At 37.5% G+C, this 22,990-nt stretch overlaps 1 protein-coding gene across 2 annotated transcripts in view; it reads right to left on the bottom strand.

Moving 5' to 3' along the window:
• The window catches only part of MON2 (MON2 regulator of endosome-to-Golgi trafficking), a 63,663-nt gene that overhangs the window by 14,583 nt on the left and 26,090 nt on the right, over nt 1–22,990 (bottom strand). For both annotated transcript variants that reach the window (XM_088530374.1, XM_088530373.1), the window contains exons 12-27: nt 21,523–21,755; nt 19,895–19,976; nt 18,948–19,129; nt 17,683–17,795; nt 16,876–16,980; nt 16,533–16,613; nt 16,372–16,445; nt 16,203–16,293; nt 14,666–14,767; nt 12,101–12,211; nt 11,139–11,314; nt 8,393–8,555; nt 7,611–7,904; nt 6,710–6,908; nt 4,481–5,109; nt 240–383 (exon numbers count right to left, since the gene is read on the bottom strand). In XM_088530374.1, coding sequence (XP_088386500.1) covers nt 240–383; nt 4,481–5,109; nt 6,710–6,908; nt 7,611–7,904; nt 8,393–8,555; nt 11,139–11,314; nt 12,101–12,211; nt 14,666–14,767; nt 16,203–16,293; nt 16,372–16,445; nt 16,533–16,613; nt 16,876–16,980; nt 17,683–17,795; nt 18,948–19,129; nt 19,895–19,976; nt 21,523–21,755 — 2,779 coding nt within the window. The remainder of the gene's footprint in view (nt 1–239; nt 384–4,480; nt 5,110–6,709; nt 6,909–7,610; nt 7,905–8,392; nt 8,556–11,138; nt 11,315–12,100; nt 12,212–14,665; nt 14,768–16,202; nt 16,294–16,371; nt 16,446–16,532; nt 16,614–16,875; nt 16,981–17,682; nt 17,796–18,947; nt 19,130–19,894; nt 19,977–21,522; nt 21,756–22,990) is intronic.

Here is a 22,990-nt window from a genome sequence, read left to right on the forward strand (position 1 = left end):
TGTCCATGCAAGACTTTTCCTACAGGGAGGAATACAAAAAGTGAAGGAAGGTAGAATTCAAAGGGCACAGAAGAGGGTAAGAAAACAACAACAACAACAACAACAAACACACACTCATTACACAACACACACAGCAAGCTTTTATACGTGGAATAAATGTAGTTTCCTAAGCAATCTCTATCCAATGCCGAATTGTGTGCAGAAGCCAAATAAAAGAAATGAGATTTATTAGAAATTACCTGATTATACTTTGCATTGGCAATATGTTTGGTTTCCAACTGTCCATACTGTGGGGGCTTACAGGAAAACTCTACAAATGCCAAAAGCTGATCAAAGATTGCAGGGTACATTATCTGCATATTCTCTGAGCCCATGCATATAGCCTATACCAAAAAAAAAAAAAAAAACACAGAAAGAAGGGTTAATACATATCTTGAGCTTCACCTTTGAAGAATTTGCCTCAATACCTCTAAAGAGTAATTCCCAGCAACACAAAAGGGAATATATTATAAAAAATACAGGTTATCAGTCTCTTACCTGTTTTTGCTAACTATGAAATCTACTGGTTTTAGCTCACACCATTTTGATTTTGCTGTGCCAGCCTAATTCTAAAGCTGCAAGAACACAAACAATTTTAAAATAAACTGACTGTATAAATGTAAGATGAATACAGTGTTACCCTGCAGAAACTGGACTATGCAAGACCAGGCTCTATAAAACAAGGTGCATAATTTTAACAGGTTGAAGAAAAAATATTTTGTCATTTCATTAAACCAAATATGTTGCAAGATGCCTAGCTATATATAGTATAGGAAATACAGGCATCTCATTTGGACTAATAGAATATAAATGTTTTCCACACAAACTCTGCTGTACCATCACAGCAGGATGTGAGGAATATTTACATCTCAGAAGTTAATTCATAGAGGTTTTTTCATAAGTGGTCCAAATTATCTTACAGGAAGAAACATAAATCAAGTAAAAATGATATGGCTTTAGCTTAGCTGAAACTCAATCTTGCTTTAAGATGGAAAACATTTTAGGAGGGGTATACTTCAAAGATGTCAACAGAATATCATGTTGTCATAAACTAATGATTTCCTGCTGCAATTCAAATCCCTAGGCAAAGCAAGAGCATTTATTTTCGAAGTCTGATGCAAAGTCTGATCCTATGAAGTTATTCCAGTTATTTTCTTTCAGACTAAATGCTTTGCTCTTCCTCCCAAAGTCCTTCCTCTCACAGCTACAAAAAACAACAACAAAAAACCCCTATTGCTCCATAAATAAAAGCCTTGATTGTGCAGTCTTTTTTCTCGAGAGAGAGGTCGGAATCTTTTAATGCAAGGTTGTCCATGACCTGTTGCAGCCAAACACAGCGAAGATGCAGAAACGCCTGGGCGCAGGTCGCGCGCTGGGCTATGTTATATGAGCTATGAGGGCAGAGGGCAGCAAACAGCCCAAGATCCCAGCCCCGAGAGGGAGCAAGCAGCAGGGGCAGGGAAGACCAAGCTGCAAGCTACAACCTATGGCAGGGTGTTCTCCAAAGCCTTAAAAGCCTTTCCCCTTTTCCTCAGCTTTCTGTACGAAACGTGTGGTTTTTGGCCTGGTGTGGGCCTAATGCTCAGGAACCTTAGCCAACATCATGAACGTGGCGGAACACTCCTTTTTCCTGAAAGGACAGGATGCTTTTCCAGGGCTTGAGCCAAACACTTTTCTTTTAATGCAAGATTACATATAGGGAAGAAAAAAATAAAGAAAAAGAAAAAACAAACAATTCCATGGATGCATGGATTAGAAAAAGAACATCCACAAATCTCTTCTTTGCTCTCACACAAAAGTAACTGACTTAAGCAGATCTTTTAAGAATACCTTGACAGCACCTACAGATGACTATCTTAATATTTCTAATGGCAAAATATCAAAATATATTTGCCATTAATGGTACTTTTCCACTTTATTATTGAAGATAAGTGGCACTACTTACACAGGGTAATTATTTACCTAAGCACATGAAGAGCTCAGGAGCAGCCTGGCATAGCGTGTGACTAAGGATGCTGAAAGTATCAAGAGCTGCTTATAAAACAGACTAGTAACTATTGTATTAAGTTCATTAGTTTATATCTTTAAATAAAGAGATATCTATAAACCAAGAATTAATATGCTGCAACATAAACAATATATTCTGCAGATTGTTGTTTGTTGTTTTTTTCCAGTCCCCTGGGTCTGGGACTGTAGTTTTAGAAATGTGTTCTAGAAAGCATTCCATGATTATTTTTTCAATAGTCCAGATCTATTTTACAACTATTATTGCAACAATTACCATGAACAACTGTTATTTTTACAGATCTTAGTGACTAAGCCTTTACTGTCACTGCTGGTGTGTCTAAACAGCAGGCTCATGCCCATCTTGCCGAGAGTGGCAGAATTCAAGTTGTCTGCACCTCAATTACATGCTCGAAAATGAGAGGTTACAGCAATAAAAACCTTCAAAGAATCTAAGTTCTAAGGAAGAATATGAAGAAAACAAAGAACAAGATAAAAGGTCTAAAAGGGGCTCAACACAGAAGTCCAGGAAGAGAGCAAAAGTTCTCTTCTGGTTTGATATTGATAAGGCCCTTTGCAAGTGCAGACAGCCACATCATAAAATCTCTTTATTAAAACAGTCAAGCTTCCTCTTAAAAAGAAAAAAAAAAGACGACGAGAAAAATTTCATGCTCTAATTGCAAAGCTGTTCCAGAATTTCTTAGAAAACCAGAGTCGGCCCAGCCCTTCCTATTACAGCAAAGAAGGAAACTTCATCTGAATCCATATGCAAACATGTAATGAACATTTTGCTTAAAAGAACAGGGCAAATATTAACATAAGCTTTAACTATCAGAGTAGCTTCTCTGTGTACGCTTCAGATTGCTCATTCATTTCAACAGAGGAAAAAGAGACTGTTGTGTCCAGCAAAACTAATTTACAGATGGCCTTGCTCCCCACGAGCCCGGGCTGGCTGCCTTGCTGTGTTAATTCCAATGTGTTACATGACCTAGAGGTCCTTCACAGGATTGACCAAGACCAAAATACATTTTATTTTTTAAATAACATTAGTGCTGCTCTGTAAGTAATATAGCTACAGTGCAGCAGGAAATATTAAATAAGCTTAGAGTACCCGAGACATCCAATTTTAAGCCCATATTTTCAGAATACCATGTTACCCATTTAGACTGCGGATGGATGCGTCTGTTTTTCAAGTTTTGTTTGTTTGTTTGTTGGTTTTATTTTAAGGAAACTTCAACTAAAATAGTTTAAAATCTTGATAAGGCTTTGGGAGCTGAAAACATCTGGACAAGATAACTAGAAAAGAAACACAGAAAACTGAGGAGGGATTAAGTGAGGAAACCAGGAGAGAAGCGAAGAAGGGAAGGAGGGGAGAGCAGGACCTAGATAACACTGGCCTGCAGGAAAGGGCTTCAAGACTACTAGGTTAGGACTAAAATTTAGCAAATATGATTGGTCTTAAAACTCTGTATTATTTTTCTAACCCCACTTCTAAAACAGAGATTTGGTATCAGCTTCTATTCTACACAACTTCTAGCTCTGTTCTCAAAAGGCACTTATGAATATTTGCTAAACATGCATACTACAGGAATGACAGCAGGATGATGATTCTGCCTTGCTGGAGACAGGCCACCCCACGCTAAGCACAGAGAAAACAAGATCCTCAATTGCTGCTTATTAAGTAGCCACCGTGTGTGCTGGGAGCTGAATGAGGCAGCGTCCTGTCTGAAGAAGGGGAAGGAAAAAAGAGACAGCATAGTGATGGCTGCACAGTTAAGTAGAACACACAAAAGCCCTAAGAGGATGAAGTCAGGTTACATGGGTAGTTTTAATTCCAGCATTTCCCAAATACTTTCTTTGAAACAACGCTTGAACTAAATATGTGATATAACAATGTTATTTCTTTTGCACGAAAACATATTCTGAAGGAATCACTACTGCAAAGAGATGCTTCATAATTCCAGAAAAATTCTAGTCACCCTAATTTCTGTATTATGGCAAGATGCTGCACTATCCTTCAGCTACTAGTGATTAAGAGGTAAGAATGTGGTTTACCCAAGATCTTTTGTTTGTTTGTTTTTCATTAACATCAAGATCTTCAAATCAAGATCTCCATTCTTCTACATTTTGTTTACAGCATGACCTTTCAGATTCTCATAAACTTGCACTTAAGCATTGTATTTAAGCAATAGAAACATTTGAGGCATTTCTTCAATCAAGCAAAAGTGCCTTTGATAGAGATTGCACCATTCACTTTTAGGTAGAGCAGCTGGGGACGGCTGCACCAGGAATGGAGTTCCAACTGCTTTAGAATACTCGGTGCCATTGAAAGTAATTAAACAATTAATGTTTAAGTCACTACACTGCAGTTCCAAGCAGAAGAACTGAGACACGACATGGTTTACCCTTCACTATGGGTTTGAAATCACATTATTACCTTTTGTAAAACATCTAAGGCTGTAAGCGCTGCTTCCTGTAAACTTGTCAAAACTGCTTCGGTGTAGGATGGAAGGATGAAAGGAGAAGCATCAGAGCTGATGGGAACTGAAACGGCGCCGTGTAAAATGACACCCAGCTTTTGGAGATCATCCATGCTGAAACCAGTTTTGATGTGTTGGTAAAGAGCTGGGAATATCTGAATTAAAGCTGTAAGAAAAGGCTGACTGGGAATGAAAGTCAATTTATCACAAGTAATTGGAGGCTTTGTACTTTCTGAGCCAATCCTGTACCAGCTGTTCCAGGCTGCCCACCAAAGATTCAAATCTTCAATTTCATCTGTTATTATAGGGGGTTCAGATCCATTATATTTTCCAATTCTTTCGCCTATGGAGTCAGTTCTCATGAAGGATCTGCCAAGACTAGTGGCAGTTGTTGTCCCCACAACCACAGGCACAGAAACGTTGATAGCGGGTGGCGTGTCGGGCTTCTCGGAGTCTCGGACAGGAGAAACAATCTGCAAGATTTCCTGGAAGCTTTTCAGAGCAGCCAAGGAAACTTCGTTATTTTTGCTGAGTGCTGCTGATTGGATATGATCAAGAAGAACATCCCAGGCTTGGGAAAAGTCTCCTATTAATAAAAAAAAAATAATAATAATAAATCAACTTGGGGCTGGCTTTTTTTTTTTTCCTTTGACCTGAGGTCAGGTGACTGCTTCACTGGCTTTCAGAGTATAATACTTCAACTGTAACCAAAGAGAGTTAATGCAATAGGCAAACACACAAATACGAGGATTAAGATCACTCCTTATACCAAAATCTTTTATCTATGCATCACATACCACTACAAGAATTAAGTTTTCTTTATTCTGGAGTCTTGAACAGATTTTTCTTATGCATAGCAAGTGTCTGTTGATTTCAGAAAGATTTAAGCACATACGAGATATACAGAGACAGGCCCATAGTCATGCAATTTACAAGGAATTAATTTTAAAATGTTATGCAAATTATACTCGAGTAAGATTTCATTTGGGAGTATATAAAATTTTTATCCTTTTCAGTTGATTTAAGATTTTCATTAAATTTAGCCCTAAATTTTCTATGCCACTAATTACCAGTTTTCAATAATTACTGCTTCCCTGCAATGTTTCATTATTCATTCAGTTTTATCTCTAGTTTAACATAGTCTCAAATCCATTGCTTTTCTTCAGATAACTGATGATCTTCACAACTGTTATACTGGTATCTATAATCAGTAATAGCCAAAGACCATGATATTAAAAGAAAAAAAAAAACTCATTTTTAGTTATGCATATATTAGCCACATACTATGACACGGTGAAAACACCGAATTGTTTTGAAAATTTATCATAACATCTCTGATATCTATACTGAAGAGAAACATTTGTTCTAAGCAAAACTCACTCGAGGTGATACTGCATTATACATTTACATTGTTCAAATTGTACTTAGCAATAAGTGATAACAATATCTTGGTAAATAACCTGATGCTTAATTTTTATCAGAAAGAAAATATAGGAACTTGAAAGAAAAAGTGAAGAGAAAGAAGTAACAGTATCAAGAGAAAATAAAGAGTACAAAAGTGGAGAAAAAAATTAAGGAAGAAGTAAGCTCACTTCAGTAGCCTTTAGCTGGGGAAGGGACAACAGCATCGTAACTGAAACTAACAGCTTTGTCTAAGATTGAAACAGTGGTTAAATGGGGGCATGAGGAGGGGAGAAACAATCAAACAAACCACCACACTTGAAAGAGCATAACCGTAACAACTTGTATGGAATGAGTCTCATTTTTTCTTTAAGAAATTCCCTTTCTTCCGTTTTAAATGGTTGACTGATAGTTTTGACTTTTTTTTTTTTTTTTTTTAAACTCCACTGACTTTACTGCAGTTCTAGGCACATATGCTGTAACCTTAAAAGAGGAAAAATAGGTTCTGGAAATTTTTCTGATCTTTTGATTATTATGTTACCAGGCTATGATAAACAAAAATTACTTGGTACATAAAACTGTGAACAGTGAGATTTAATCTCAGCTAAAGTGATATAGAAGATGAATTTGATACTTCAAATTTTGGGCTCTAAGGAACACGGATTAAGAGCAGCATGATTTTCATCTTATTTGAGGCAAGACACAACAGAAAGCACTCCCAGTACTCTAGTTGAAAAAAGTATATGGATCTAAAAGTACACTATTGTATCTTTCAACAACTTTACCTAAAGGCTGCAATAAGTATCTCCTGGTGTTAAATATTCTTGCGACTCCAGCCAGGGTTAATACCCATGTCTCAGCCCACTGTTTCTCAGCTGTATCCCTTGAATGATGGATGAGGATGTTGCCTCCTCCTGATTCAATCTTCTCTTTGTCAGCTGTGGTAGAAGATTCTCGAACCCTATCCAACAGGTGAAATAAAACCTGCAAAAGTCAAAAAAGGGGGAAAAAAGCAAGTCTTGAAATAATACATTTGTGTTCCTGCTAAAATAAAAAGAAAATAAGAAATTTATTTTCTATTATCCTTTATATCATTATGAAACCTGGAGAGTTCCCTTATTCTAAACAGCCTCGTCAACAGCAAAGAGGAACAATCAGCCAGATGATCAGGTAAGGGTTACACGAGTGTTCACCTAAGAAGGCTGATGAGAAACAGTATGGTCAGAAGCACGGAGAATAGTGTTAGTACTGATGAAAGGCCAACATCCATTGAACTGAAATAGGGCTCAGACACAATGGGCAACAGCTGATTCAGCTACAGCCCAATTTATCCATAGCCATCACTAACATGACCATGATCCAGAAAAGGGCATTTGATAAATCAAATAAACCCACACACACGACCCTCAAGTGTCACCAGATTTTCACACAAAGGAAGGAGTAATTTATCTGTGCAGGAAAGGAGCATCCCTTTTATACTGCATTGGTACAAGAAAGAAATAACCAAGGTACAAGAACAATGTTTCACAAGAGGCTTTAGGAGCCTCTTCAGGAGCCAAAGAAAGTGCTGTTAAAAATACAGGAGACAGAGAGGCAACTTCTGCTACTGTGCATTGTCTCTAAAAACACTTAAAAGGGCATGCTGTTTTAAAACACGACCACAACACTGCAACCCGCCAGTTGTACCTTCCATATCACCGTGTGCCACGTCGAATGCTGCAGCAAAGTTCCGTGCGCAGCAATGGTGGAAAACAAGGTCTGCCCAGCACTTTTCCTGACTGCGGGGCGGGGATCCACGCAGAGCTCCCCGAGTTTGGCATAGAGACACAACCAGAGACAATCAAACGGCGGCGCGGGATGAAACGGTCTATTCAGCATCACTCCCTTTTCCTCTGCCTGCTTCTGCAAAACTGCTTCTTCTTTGTTTAGCTCCTTTTCAATTATTTCACCTCTTTGGAAAAAATAATCTGAAATATTCCACTACAAAATAAAGAAAACATATTGTTAGAAAACAAAGATATTCTCACAGAAATGTTCTTAATGATAATGAAATACATAATTTATGTTTTTTATGTTTCGGAGTATTTTGCCAAGTACATCAAACACACTCATTGAAGAAGATCGGCATGTAAATACTGCAAGATGCAGAAAGCATATTTCTTAGTTGTAACTTAGTACATCATTATACATGAACTACTAGAAAGGGAAAAAACATTAGAAATAATTTATTGGTGGGCATGTTTGCAACACAGTGCTATTTGTTTTACATAACCATGGTGTTACACAGCATTAAACTGCTCACTCAGGTTATGTATGATTCAAAATGAGTGCAAAGGGAGTTCTGTAATAATTCAGAAAACGGGTTTTGGCTTTCATTTGTAGAACAGACTACAGATTAATTTTCATTTAAAAAAAATTAGAAAACAAAAGCCAGAAGCAGCATCACTGTAGGTTAATATAAAACTCACCAACAAACCAATTGAAGTTAAGCTAATATTTAGCTCTTGATTGTGAAGTCCAAAGCTTCCTGCAACTTCAACAACTATCTGCAGACAAGTACATGGCATTGTTGGAAGAAAGTCTGTCACAACCAACTGAAGACACTGGAATGCAGTCCGTATTAAGGACTCTCTTAAGAAAACGAAAGAAAAAAGACAACACACACACACACTCATTTCAAATTTCTTCAAGAGCACAGAGACTTTTTGAATACAATACCTCAGAATATAGAATTATTTAAAAAGAAAAAATCCTTTTAAAGTTTTCATGATGAATTTGAAATACTTTTAAATTAGTTTTTTTTTGAGATACAATATAAAGCTGAACATGAAGCTTCAAATTCTGATAAAGTATTTTAGTCATATTAACTACTGAAGACCCTCCAACAGTCTTCATGTAGTTTTTTTTATGCAAAGTCTGCTTCTCTGTTCTGAACCTCTAGGACTTGTTAATTTGAAGGTGTAAGCTAAGACATTCTAAAAAAACCACATTAGGCAAAAGAAAGCTTAAGCATTATAAACTTCCAAAGAATAAGCCGCTCTGAACAGTTTCAGGTGTTACAAAATTGTTCAGAGTATGCCAACCAGATGGAAAGGTAAAATAAATGTCTTTACTTTCTAGCAAAAAATGTGTGCCAGCCTAATGGCTGCTTGTATATACGGTCGTACTTGCTTCAGTACAGTACTACGTTAGACAAAGTCTTTTGAAAATCTCTGCCTCTAAATATAGCTTCAAAAATATTTCAGTTTCAGAATTGGATTCAAACACAGAATAACACTACAGTGGGGAAAAGATTTATGACAGAAGCTCTCACAAGCAGGATGATCATCTATAACCAAAAACTTGCTTAGTAAAAGAGGAAATGCAGAAATCAAAAATGTGTGGTGAAGTGCAAATAACACAAAATAAGGACAGCAAAATGTTGCAGCTACGTTAAAATTCATTACAGAATTAAAAAAAAAGTCTAATATTCAACCTACAAAAAAAAAAATCCAAAGGCTTGTAATATAGAAACCTTGTGTCCTTCAGAATATATATTCCAGGAAAAAAAGATAGAATACAGGTGTGAGAGTTATATACTTAAGAACGTTAAATAAAAGAACCACTTTTTCTGAGTAATTCAACATAAAAAAAATCACCACTGGGCCTGTACTGTGTCTCCATTTCTACTCTATTGCAACAGGCAACACAAGACGGAAGTGAGGGGAATGCACAAGAAGCCTCAGGTGGACAATAACAGTGCAGCTAATTGCTCTCTGTTAAAACATGGACTACAGATGGACCCCCATCCTACTGCTGAAAGGCAAAGGATTTCTCTTTGCCATATTCAAGGAGGAAATGCTCAGACACTACCTTCCCTCCTTTCCATTGCACGCATTTATTATGTGAAACGCATCTGAAAGTTCTCTTTTCATCTTCAAAAGCAAGGCCACTAGAACAACCTCAAAACCCAGCTCATTTCCCAATTAGGTTCCTTGCGATACACTTGTGCGTTTGGAGGAAGGCTGCAAAGTTCCTCACACGAACGGCAACTGCAAGACAGCTCTTCAGAATGTTAGGTTGCTCTTAATGCTATGAATGGACACAAAAAGAGGAAATACAGATGCAAGAAACCTAACTTTAGCTTTAGAAATCATTTACAGCTTTATTCATCAATTCTGAGAGAGACAGGGATATCCCACTGAAAAGAAATTCTTCAAAGAAAGAATTCTCTTTGCTTGGCAGGCTACTATGGTGCAATCAATAAGTGACTGAAGTTTCACTGGTGCTTCAAACACCATCTTCTGGCAGCCTGGCAAGAGAAATACAAATGAATCTCTACTCTGGAAAGCAGGATGCCCACTGATCAGAAGGAAAACACTTGGAAAGGAAGTCTAATGATCGATAAATTTAAAACATGGCAAGAGTGCCCATATCTTGTGATCATAACTTCAGGCAAGGCAACATGTTCAGTTGTTTTCCAGGGAAAAGAAGTGGTTTGCCTAATTTTTTTTCCTACTGCAGTTGACATTATGTGGAAAAACAGCGCTACATAGTTGAAGGACATTCTATCATCTTTGTTCTATGAGACTAAGATACAACACAAGACCTTGGTAACATCATAAGACATTTGCCAAGAAGGTAGAGATGTGAGGTCTGAAGGGATCTGAAGTCTGTCTTGAGAATAGGTCAGTGCTGGTTAGAATCCATCAACAACAGTGAAAATGAGACAGCAACCACAGAACACTAACAAATGTGGAAGCAACATGTACCAAAAAAGCATGGTTAAGATGGCACTTGTAAAAAAATAATTACATAAAAATAAAGTTCAGAGGAAGACACATACTGATTTAAATCTTTAAGAAAAAAAAAAACAAGAGAGAAAAATAAACAGCTAAATCATGCAGAATTCTTTGGTGGCACGAGAGATGTGTCCACCATATGGTTGAGAAACTGAATTGGCACAAGAAGTGCCAATACTCCTTGGTGTATGCTGCACGCTGACCAAGGGACAAGGCAGAATATAGCAATACCTTAGTTTTCTGAAAGATCAGTTCACTAAAAGACACATGCGCTACAGGAAAAAATACCAAAACTAGTTTTCTGTTGAGTAAAATTGTTCATAAGCTAAGAACAACAATAAAAAAATATGATTATTAACAGAGTGGTTACGTAAAACAGTAAAAACAGAATTCTTTCTGCTGTTATCTTCATTGTTTTTTTCAAATCACTTACCCCTGATCACTTCGGATTGCCCCCATGACTCCGAGCACCAGTGGCCAACCGGGCCCCAAGCTGTCACCCTGGCTTTGCAAAATCTGTAGCACACATTCCAACTGCTTAATCCTGATATCAGGGTGACTGATGTTTGACAGCTCCTTCAGTGGATTTAATAAAAGTAGCTGCAGTCTCTAAAAGTAAACAATATTTTTAGCTTTAGAATATGCTTTAATTATTTTTATATATAGTACATAAAACCACACAGTGCCAACCAAAGATTCCTACAAGGTTTTTAAAGTTACCTAAACAACTGAAATTCAGTGGCAGACTGCATCTTCTTAAAAAAAGCTGTTTATAAAGGATCTCAGCAGGAAACTTGTATTTTTTTTTCCCACCCGTCATCCAGGTCCTTCAGGGAGGGACCAGGTAACTGCCAGCCGCAGCAAGCGCTCACAGCTGGTATAAAACCAGCATGAAACTTCATAGCGACGCAGCAGGGCTAGACTAAGTGTCCTACTAAACACACCTTCGAAACGACGTCCACTGAAACTCAGCAAGAACATTGGGATGCTTGTTACAAACAGGCTGATTAGCTGTAATTTACAAGGTAAGAAAATGTAATTTTTGCTAGCCACTAGATCATATATTTGCTTCCGAACATTCTGAAATTGTATTGCACTCATGAGGGTGATCCACAACTTCTTTTAATGAATGGGCGCAATGTGAAACAACATCATTCTTGTTAGGCACTTGCAAAAAGAAAGCAGGGAGGGTTCACTGGAGGCCACGAGCTCACTCTCAAGAGGTACATCCGAACGTTACAGCTTTAGGGTTTATAAATCCAACAGTACCATTGCTGTGTGAACACCACCTGCTCGCCGAACTGTAGAACACTTCCCCTAGGAAAGATTTTGGTTTCATATTGATGTTGTGTAAATTCCAGAAAAGTAAAGCAGCTCTTCATAAACTTACTATACCTGATTTTGTGATAAAGGTGGATCATGGCTGAACGTCAGTCCTGCTTTAATAAGAGAAGTTAAAGCTTCTGCTCCCCATTCTCTCATTCTGGAGTTTGGATGCTGACAGACCTGAAAAGAAAACAGTATTTTGTGTAAGGCCATTTTATTTAATTAAGATTTGAATATATTTTATATATAAAAACTGGATATATCAGTTAGACTTTTACAAACAGCTATAATAAAATATTATACAATAATAGAGCAAATATGGCAGTTCTCTAAATTATAAGCATTATGTTTGACAGTCAAAAAGAAAAGTTGTCTTTTGGACAGACATACCTTCTGAATAAGGAAGCAATAGGAAGCAGTGAAAGACAGAAGGAAGCAAAATGAAAATCACAGTAGTTCAATTAGAAACATTCTCCAATGTCAATGTACTAACTGCTAGCTTTGTTTATAATATATTAAAAAGTACTAAAAAATCCAATGCATGCCTGAAACTGTTAGGATTAATTTGGCCTTATGATACTGTAAAATTCAAGTTTCAACCTTTCACATTCAGTTTAACATACCAAGTGCAGACGCAAGATACTAACCACAGTCCAAGCATGTGTTCTTAAATATGCTCAAACACAAGAAGTAACTACATGGTGAATGTAAAACAAGACTTACAAATCATTATTTCAAAAGCTTGACAAAATAATAGTGAGCAATGAACATCTGCTTAAGTTTCAAATGCATTTTTGTTTCTTTTTGTTCTCTGCATCCTCATCAACACAACCTAATGGTTTTGCTATTTACCTGTTGCAGAACAGCGAAACAAATGCACTCCACATATACAAACATAATATGAACTGTACTGCCAAACCTGATATATTTCTGTCAAACAAGACTAAAAAAAGTTGTACAATCCCACTGAACTCTAAACGATTATTTCCACCTGCCCTTCCAGCCCTAGCTTAGGTGATGTGACAATTCAGACCTTCTCAAGGCCTGAGGCAGGGCCATAATGATAGGCAGGTGGTTTAGGATAGTGGATAGTCTCTTCATTAGCCACTAGTCAAAACATGAAGGAGGCTGAAACACAGTTTCTAGCTTCATGTTAAAATAAAACAATAAACAAAACGATGCAGACAAGTAACAGCTACTCTCCTGAATTACTCATTTCTCTTGCTCCATATTAAAAAAGAATCACAGAATCACAGAATGGTTGAGGTTGGAAGGGACCTCTAGAGATCATCTAGTCCAACCCCCTGCTCCAGCAGGGACACCGGGAGCACGTGGCACAGGGTGGCATCCAGGTGGGTTTGGAAGGTCTCCAGAGAAGGAGACTCCACAACCTCCCTGGGCAGCCTGTTCCAGGGCTCTGCCACCCTCACAGGAAAGAAGTTCTTCCTCACAGGGAGATGGAACTTCCCGTGTTTCAGCTTTCACCCATTACCCCTTGTCCTGTCACTGGCTACCACTGAGGAGAGTTCAGCCCTAAGAAAAGAACGAAAGGAAAAAGTTCCTTGAAGACTTAGATTTAAAAGGAAATCTGACAACGCTTTAAAATAGGTATTTTCTCTAAAACTTACTCTTCCTAGAGGGAACATGAATTCCCAGGATGTGGATGTGGGGGTGGAGGAAGATATGCTTTTACTTCAAGCAGTTGGGACTCCTAAATGTCCAAATTTTCTCTTCTGAAGAAATGGTAAGAGTACATGGAGACGAGCTGATTCACACAAATTAATTTAGAGATGACCAATCCTTTACATTGCTTGAAATAATTTTATTACAATCTACTCGTTAAAATATCCAATACTTTATAGAAAGTGTCCATTATTTTTAGGGACCTCTCTCCTTGACCCACTTAAAAATTCAACCTCATCTTCGATTCCCACTCTTCTAAACATCATTGAACAGGCTGAAAACAACTACAGACCCTCACTTGTTCTTAGTTTCCGATTCAAACTCAAAAATTTTGACTTTTTCCTCAATGAAGCATATTTTTCATAGGAAAGCTTATTCAAAAAAACGGAAATACACCTGAAATACAAGATTTGTTTCTATGAGACCAATCAAACTGTTAATTTACATTTACCATTAACAACAACAAAAAACACACACAAAAGAAAACGTCTAGGGAATCCAATGGCTTCAATCTATTTGGCAAAGTTAAAAAAATGTATATTACAGTTCCCCTAGCTAATTGTACAATGTGAAGCCAATATAAAACCTTTTTGTGCTTTACTGATTATAAATCGTATCTGAAGTATTGTAAATTAATATTTTTCACTGTGTTTATAAAACATAACACCAACAGACAGCACCATGAAGAGAAAGCTAGCAAGAGCTATAAAATACTGGGATTTAAGTATTTAAAAGCACCTTTAAATTCAAGCAGTGATGTATTCAAATTGTACAAGCAAACTGCATAAAACATCTAAATAGGATTTAGATTAAACTTTTTTTTTTCTGTTTAATACTTGTGGAAATGCATTTCCATGAGAATTTTATTATCAAAAATTAATTACAAATTAATTTTTAGTCAAAATAGTTAACAAATTAACTTCTGGCATGACTAAGAAAGCAAGCAGTTACCTCCAGAAGATGGCCAGTCAGAGGTCTCCAAAGAATCTCAATCCTGTGCATGTTAACTAGTCCCGTTTCCAGTAATTTAGCGACAGCAAAAAGCGATGGCTCCTTTGTAAAACAGGAGTGGAACACACGATTCTGAGTGAACTGCAGTAATGTTAATGGACTTGGTAAGTCAGAATGCAGCTAGCCTGCACGGCTGTACTGCTGAGTTTCATGAACTGCCCTGACAACATTCACAGCGCGAGCAGCAGGACTAGGCGGCTTCCACAGCACCTGCAGTGCTGCAAGGGAAGCCACAAGGGGGTAGCAACAGAATACCAGCAGGAATACTCTTCTCAGAATACTCTTTTCAGATCTTTTCACCCAGTTTTCTCCTAGTCTGAACAAGGATTCAGAGGTCTTAATATTCCCTTCAAAAGTCTCATTTTTATAAAACTGGTATGAGAAGCAGTGCATACCACACTTGACTAGCAGGACCAAGTCACCATGACTTCTGGAATCAGAAATTATATGTAAATGAACACTACAAGGGTCCCCTTTTGTTTTATCTTCCCTCAGATTTATAAAAGCCTTGCAGGAATATGAAAATTTCCATTTATCAAACATATATACAAATATTTACAATAGACTTATAAAAAGAAAAACAATAATAATAAATATATCTCATTCTGTGATTCACAGAATCTAGTCCAACCCCCTTACCCAAGCAGGGACACCTAGAGCACATGGTACAGAGCAGTTCAAAACTACTGCTGTACTGTAAGTATTCTGCTCTTAGTTGCTGGAATTCACTCTGATTTTCTCTTCTCTTTTTCAACTGATTTTAAACGCCAGCTACTTATTTTAATACATTTTCCTCTCTGCCTTAAAGAATTGAACTAATGCTATAATTATCACGTATTTCAAACAAGTAAGTGTTTAAATCAAACTTTTTTACTTATTTTCTGTCACAATTATCTCTAGTGTAAGTGATCAAGCAACAAGGTTCTGAAACCCTCCTCTGAGATAAGATTACAACTAATAGAAGATACTGCGATTGAAGAAGATTGAATGTATCTTTAACCATGCTGGGCCAAAAGTTGCTTTCTAGGCTGCCAATAATTCTATCATTTTCTCAGGTAAATAGGAATTATCAGGCTTGTTTAATATCAAATTGTCATGCTTATTTTTGAAATGTATTATTTAAAAAAAAAAGTAAAATATTAGCACCTGGGAGAGTATACTGTGCCTTTCCTACCATCTGAGTGTAAAACAGCTTATTCAAATTTTAATCTATCTCTAATCTGATTAACGGAAACACACAGAATTCCTTAGTTAACAAAAATCAAACCAGAAATACAATCAAAATGTTCAGAGGATTTAGCAACTGTATGAACCGTTATAGACAATGTATTTCTGGTTCTTAATTTATTTTATAGTCCAGAATATCAAATATAATACTGTCTTACTATTGGAAGCAGTTGGCTTAAACAAATAGACAAATCTTCTATCTGTCTCACAAAAAAAGACAAGTAAAACGAAAACAAAAAAGTCTTTCTACCTTATTGTTTCCATAGGCCATATCCATGGCTTCCAGAGACAAGGAGCAAAGGGCATTTATTAAGTGATGTAAGGACACATCATCAAGATACCTGAAAAATAACAGCTATCAAAGCATTGCTAAGTTTGATACATACACATTACTTCAAATATAAGATGAGGTCTCTTACTGTGAGCTTTCAAACAGCCTTGAAAGTATGTTGGATATAACTGGCAGATCAGTCATAACTGCTGTAGTAAGAACCTTAAAAACAAATAGAAATTTGTCTTATAGATTGCAACAGAAAACACTGCATAATCACCCGGGTACAGAACGAACAATCGTGCTTACTGTACTGGGCCCTTCCACAGCTCTGCCGGGTTTTAAGGCACCCCCAACACCTGGCTTCAATCCCAGAATCCACACAAGATGCTGAAATACAAAAGGATAAATTTCAACATAGATTTCTATAAAGTGGCAGAAATAAACACATTATTTTAGATTTATTTACACAAAAATATTTAGGTTTCCGATATTTGTGTTTCAGAAAAACCTTTTAAGAGAGGGAGAGGAAACTTAACACTCTTTGAGATAGCGGGCAGCCAGCTGGCCCAAAGAACTCAAAGGAGATACTACAGTAGGTATGCAAGGCAACTCAAAGTGCACATGAGTAGAATCAAAGGTTTTACCACACCTGAAGAGTAGCCAGGACAAGCTGCCACGATGTACCAAGAACAGCTCCATGGCAGTGGGCTAAGTTGAGTAATGTCCTCATGCACTGGATATTTTTTGAAGTCAGCTAAAAAGAAAAACATATATATATATGTATATAATGTTTTATAATGTTTGCAGGAAACTTGCCTTTTAAGTTTAACTAAGTAGCTTAAAGATTACGTTTAAAGTTAGCACTGGTGCAACACATCTATTTTACATAAGTAATTCAATAACTCTCCATCTCTCAGTCTTATCTTGCTGGGGTTGAATAGAGGCAGCAAGAAAATGATGCTACTTCACTGAACTAAGCAGAGAACGGGTTACATATAATAAAGGTCAAACCAGGCAAACTCAAAAGCAAGAGATGCTCCTGACCAAAGAGCAGTCATAAGCAAGACAACCACGATATGGGGAATTGTGAAAACTCGCAGGGAATTGGAAGATCAAAAACACAAGTTCAAGCTGGAGAGCTTTAACGACATCTTGTCTACAACATCAGTCTGTTTTGCAACAAAATTTAGGGTAAATTTTTGTACACAGGCACAAAACAGAGCTGAGATCCAAGGGCTTTCAAACAAAGTAGGTATGAGCTAAACTAAAATTCAGATAAAAGCCCAGAGCAAACTTGCTTTACAATTACAGAGCTTTGCTGTCTAAATTAAGAGCCTATGAGAACACATCAGATGAACAGCACTTTTACAAAGATTATCTGTTGTCTCTTCTGAGACATACTGAGACGTACAAAGAGTCTGTTAAGCAAGACAGATCATTCACAAATTGCACTTACCATCACTGTTCCCTGGGGCTGAAGGGCTAAGGGCTGACCTACTGCTACAACTTGCTGATGAGACTCGCTTGAGGGACTGATCATTTGAACATTCTGTCCCTGAATAGAATATGCTAGAGGAAAATGGAAAAAATCCAAAACTTAACAGCCAGTACTCACTGGAGTAACAATCACCAGCTTCTGACAAACAAATTTATGTGAATTTTAAACCACAGCACTAACTTTACAGTAGCTCATTACACTGAGATCTTCACATATATTTATATTACTACAGTATTGCTTTAGAGGGTTAAACGAATCAGTATTAATTTGTCTCCCATTAACTACAAAGTATGGCTTGCAACTTGTATGTCCAAAGTGAAGTATTTGTGCAAGCACCTACAGGCTGAGTATATGCCTCAACTCTTGTTATCTGTCTAAAATCAGTCGTGCTACTGCTGTATTTGTGCAGTTTGAAAATAAGGGTGTTATATTTGCTATGTTGTGATGTTTTTCCAATACAGGACTACAAGTGACCCTTTTTGCAACTTATCTGTTACCTGTAACTTATCTGAGAGAAGAGTAGCATACCAACCTAACTATGGTAAGATGAAGCTCACTGCTTCTCTCCCTTCAGAAAACTTAAGGAATGCATTACAAAGTAAGCTAGATCTTGCTATTTTTATGTTTATAAACTACATTTGCAACGTGCAAAACTACTACACTTTAGCAGGGAGCAGCAGTTACTGTTAGAACAGTTTCTCCCCTACTCACAATCTAATCACATCCTCAGCTAGGGGGCTGAAGAAGAGATTCTGGTCCTCATTTCCCAGCAAGTGACACCCAGAGGTCTGTATTAGAGATCTACTGTTAGACCAATGTGCAATTAAATTTCTGGCTAATAACAATTCAGTTTGTAAAATCAGAAAGTGTACAGCATCATCTGTACATATTTCATGATTGGTGTAGCATCCACAGGATGGGGAAAGCAGCAATTCACTCTTTTGCAAGCTGAACAAAGCCCAGAACTTAAGACCTGCCATTCGCTCCATAAGTACTAGAGTCACTAGACAACTATAGAAAAGACTGAAGAACATGACTAATGAAGGAAGCTCACACAAAATTAATACAGCCAAATACTTTATGCCAAAGAACACTATATTTACTTGGGTTAGAAATCACATCTTGAGAAAAAAAGTTGGGTTTTGAGTTATTTTAGCATGGACAATACATGAAACGAAATTAAACATATATGAACATATAATAAATGAAATGCAGATGCTTACATTTGCTCGAGAGAGCTGCAGTTGTGCTGTTCAATACAGTAAGGGCATAGTGAGGAGGCAAGGACCCTTTGCAAATGGCAGTGATAAAGGCATCTCTTGACGTGACGAGACCTAATCTTCCACAAAGCGCAGCCATGGTCAATTCTGCTTTTAAAATATTTTCAGTGGCAGCTTCATCAGTGCTGAAAGAACATGTATCATTTAGTAAGAACACACACACACACATATCTGCAGAGACAAGAGCTAACCAAACATGAAAGCTGTGAGAACTCAGGGCTTAAAACTGGCAGCACCACAAATGCTGAAGAGCAAGCATAACTAATCAGCAAAATTCTTTAAAACTACTTCTTACAAAATTGGTCTTTAGTTCTGAATGACTTAGTGCAAAGGAGCCTACAAAGAGGTATTTAACGCTGATTTGAAAAAAAAAGGGTTTGATAAATAAAGACTCTTTGAAAGGGACAATTAAGTTTCCAAAGTTATCTACTAAACAGAGAATCCACTTCAAAGGAAATATTGTGTAGTCTTAACAAGCACTGAAAAAAAATTTTATCACTTTATCAACAGTAATTAAGACTTGAAAGAAAACACTTCAATACAGCAAAACATTCAGTCAATAAATAAATAAATGAGTTTAAATAGAAATCTTTTAAAATTACTTTACTGCTCTCTATATGTTAGAGCTCCATGTATATCACATGTACGTACAACTATCTACTATTGATTTTTATGCTACACATTCAGGGCCTTCCATGTAGTTTACTCCTAACAGAATCACACTCAATCTACCCATCACTAACACACTCTGATATTGACTGCTCTGTACTATGAAGAGCTCTTTCCCATACTCTCTTTATCATATTCTGTCAATGAACTGAGTTTTGAAAGTGCTCACAAAGTGTAACTAGGAGTACATTCTACGGAAGAGATTCCAAAAGACAAAATACCTTGCGTCAAGCAGGAGGGATAATGCAGCAAGAAGACCACACCAACATGCATTCACCATTTCTTCCCAGACAGCTCTGCTAACTTGAAAGAAACGCATACCAAGTTTGTAGCAGAAAAAACAAAACTGAAAATTTTTAAATGAAATATTGGCACCAATGCACAATGCTCATTTAACACCATTTAAACACCTGCATTTGATCAGTATCTATAAGTACGTCAAGGGAGGCCGTGAGGAGGATGGTCCTGGCCTCTTTTCACTGGTGGCTACTGAGACCTAGAGGAAATGGCCAGAAACTAAAGCACCAAAAGCTCCACAGCAGCTTAAGGAAAAATTGCTTAACAGTGAGGGTGACAGAGCACTGGAACAGGTTGTCAGCAGAGGTTGTGGAGTCTCCTTCTCTGGAGATCTTCAGAACCCCCTTGGACACAATCCTGTGCCACGTGCTCTAGCTGATCCTGCATGTGCAGGGGGGTTGGACTAGATGACCTCTAGAGGTCCCTTCCAACCTTAAGCACTTAAGCATTCTATGATTCTATGATTTCAAGCAACAATGCTGAAGTAAAAAAAAAAAAAAAAAAAAAAAAAGTCAGGTGGCATTTACGATTCTCCCAGTTCCCAAAACCGGGTGTTTTATTTCCCTAACGTGGCAGGGCTACGACTTGCTCTCGCTGGCCGCGCTGTCGCCCTGCCAAGGCCTGCGCGCCGGGCGCCGCAGCACCACAGGGAGCTCCACAGCGCCGCGCCCATGGCCACAGCTCCCGCCTGCCCGCTCCTGGGCCTGGGACACGCGGGAGAGCCGCTCCAGGGAGCCGAGCGTTTCCCCATGCACTCATACGGGCTCCTCGTGCAGCAGAATCCCAAGCCCCTGCTGTTTCTGCTGCTAAAGGAGGTAAATTCTTCCCAAATCCTTAAATGACATCTCTCAATTAAGACATCTTGTCTTCTCATCTTGAAACAGGATTTTGTAATGTGATTGTAACTGCCACGTTTTTTGCGTCGGGATCTCTGCTGTGGCCTGTGTGGATCTCAGTGCTGAGCAGAGCTAGGAACACAGGAAGGCAGAGCAGCAGTCCTGCAGAACAGGACACCTATTAGCAGTGCTCTGCCGTTCCAACCACACACATACATGCAAACCAGAACTGCAACACCATAAGGAGACAACATTTAAAATGCTGTATGTCAGAAACGGTATGTAAGAGTCAAGTATCTTTTTACAGCCTATTGCTGTTCTGCTAAAAAAGCTATTTCAGAGACAGTTTATGAACTATTTCCAAATATTTGTTCAAATGTGACTAGAAATGATAAAATTCTACAAATTACTATTTAATGGAAGGCTTTTACATATTATTTCAAAACAATTAATTTAAACAACAAAGCATGAAGTATTTTGGCTCTTCTTTGCATAAAATTCTTAAGGATCTTAATGATGTAGCTGCTTAACGCTTAATCTTAATAAAATGCTTAATCTTAATGATGTAGAATTTCTCCATAATTTCTCCAGAAATTTCGCCAGAATTTCTCCATAATAAACAAATAATAAAAAGGATCTACATATATTACACATACAACTGTCCTAGTAAGATTGTTTCTTGTGTTATAATTTGTGTTACTTGCATTTTCAAATACCTAGGTCTTTCTCCGATTGATCAGATGCAGACTGCAAATCCTGCTGCTCCGAGGAGTGTGCTGGTGATGAGGTTGCCTCTGCTGTGATCTGACCAACTGTTTCAGCCTCTCCCAACTCTCCTTCAATCATTGTTGTGATACCACGGACAAGATCCAGCAAACAGTGAAATGCTACTGACATGGCATAGCCCTCAGGAATTGTAGGTGGCTCTACTTTGTCCAGCATTTCCAAACTTAAAAAAAAAAAAAAAAAAAAAAAAAAAAGGCATGACAAGCAAGTGTGTAACAGTACAACTGTGACTAAAAATCAGTATGAAAATCCAAACTCCTGAGAGTTACAAACAGGCTCAAAATATCCATCCTTGAAGAGTTACAGAAACTCCAGCGAACAAGCTACTTCACAAATTAAGTTACTAATTAAAATAGTAAATGACACTAAATACAATAGTAAACAAAAGAGCAGAAGCTGTGTATTGCATGTAGATCTGCAAATAAATATTAAGACGTTAACACATATAAAAGCGTATTACTGAATGAATTACGCTACTTGCATTTTCGCTTAACTGTTACTACAAAACTACCTTTACAAAAGTATGTACCAGAAAGAAATAAAGCAGCATGGATATTGCTATAGCAACTTGAGAGAAAGTCACATGTTCCATGATTACACCAAGTCCACTGCCACTGGATGATAATTTATAACCAAATACTCATCGCCTTCCATCAACTATGCTGAATGCAGATGTGCATGATAGAGGTTAATTGTATAAAAAGGAACTGCTGACATTATTCACTTCTGAAACCTGGAGCTGATTTTTCTTTTTAAACCTCAAAGCCAATTAAGGGAATCTCTACATTAGAAAAATACTGAGAGCCAGACTTTTTCCTGATTTCACCGAGTATTCTTAACTAAAATCTTGTGGGCTGTACAAATAATTTGCAGTTTGAACAGATGACCCTCAATGGTCATGACTGACATGAAAAAAGACCTTCCATTATTTCAAAAGGCATTGTATCCTCATAGTTATAGCTCTGTAAACTGAAAATACAGTCCCCATCGCACAAAGTCTTTCAAAAAAAAAAAAAAAAAAAAAAAAAAACGACACCTAGCAGGTCATACTAAGAAGCATTCAGAGTCTAACCTGGGTATATAGGATCAATATATTCCAATGCTTGGAATGGCAACTTGTCCAGCATTTATCAAAACATCCTTTTCCTTAAGAACTGCCATAGAGTGGAAGCACTGTGGAAAGCTATTTTCCACCCACCCCCTGGTTTAATGCCTCTCGTTTGCCATTACAGAAGCTATTAAAAGATATTCTAAGATTATTATTTACTAGAGTGAGGCCTCAAACTTAAGAGTTAACACTGCAATGGTGCAGTAATTCCAACAGATGCTAAAGCCATAGGTGATATTTGAATCAGAATCTATAACATTAACAAAACAATGAGGAAAAAAAAAAAGAAA

This window comes from Tinamus guttatus, unplaced genomic scaffold (genome assembly GCF_059628265.1).
Source record: "Tinamus guttatus ecotype Peru unplaced genomic scaffold, ASM5962826v1 Tinamus_guttatus_pri_ptg000368l, whole genome shotgun sequence".
NCBI classification, from domain to species: Eukaryota; Metazoa; Chordata; class Aves; order Tinamiformes; family Tinamidae; genus Tinamus; species Tinamus guttatus.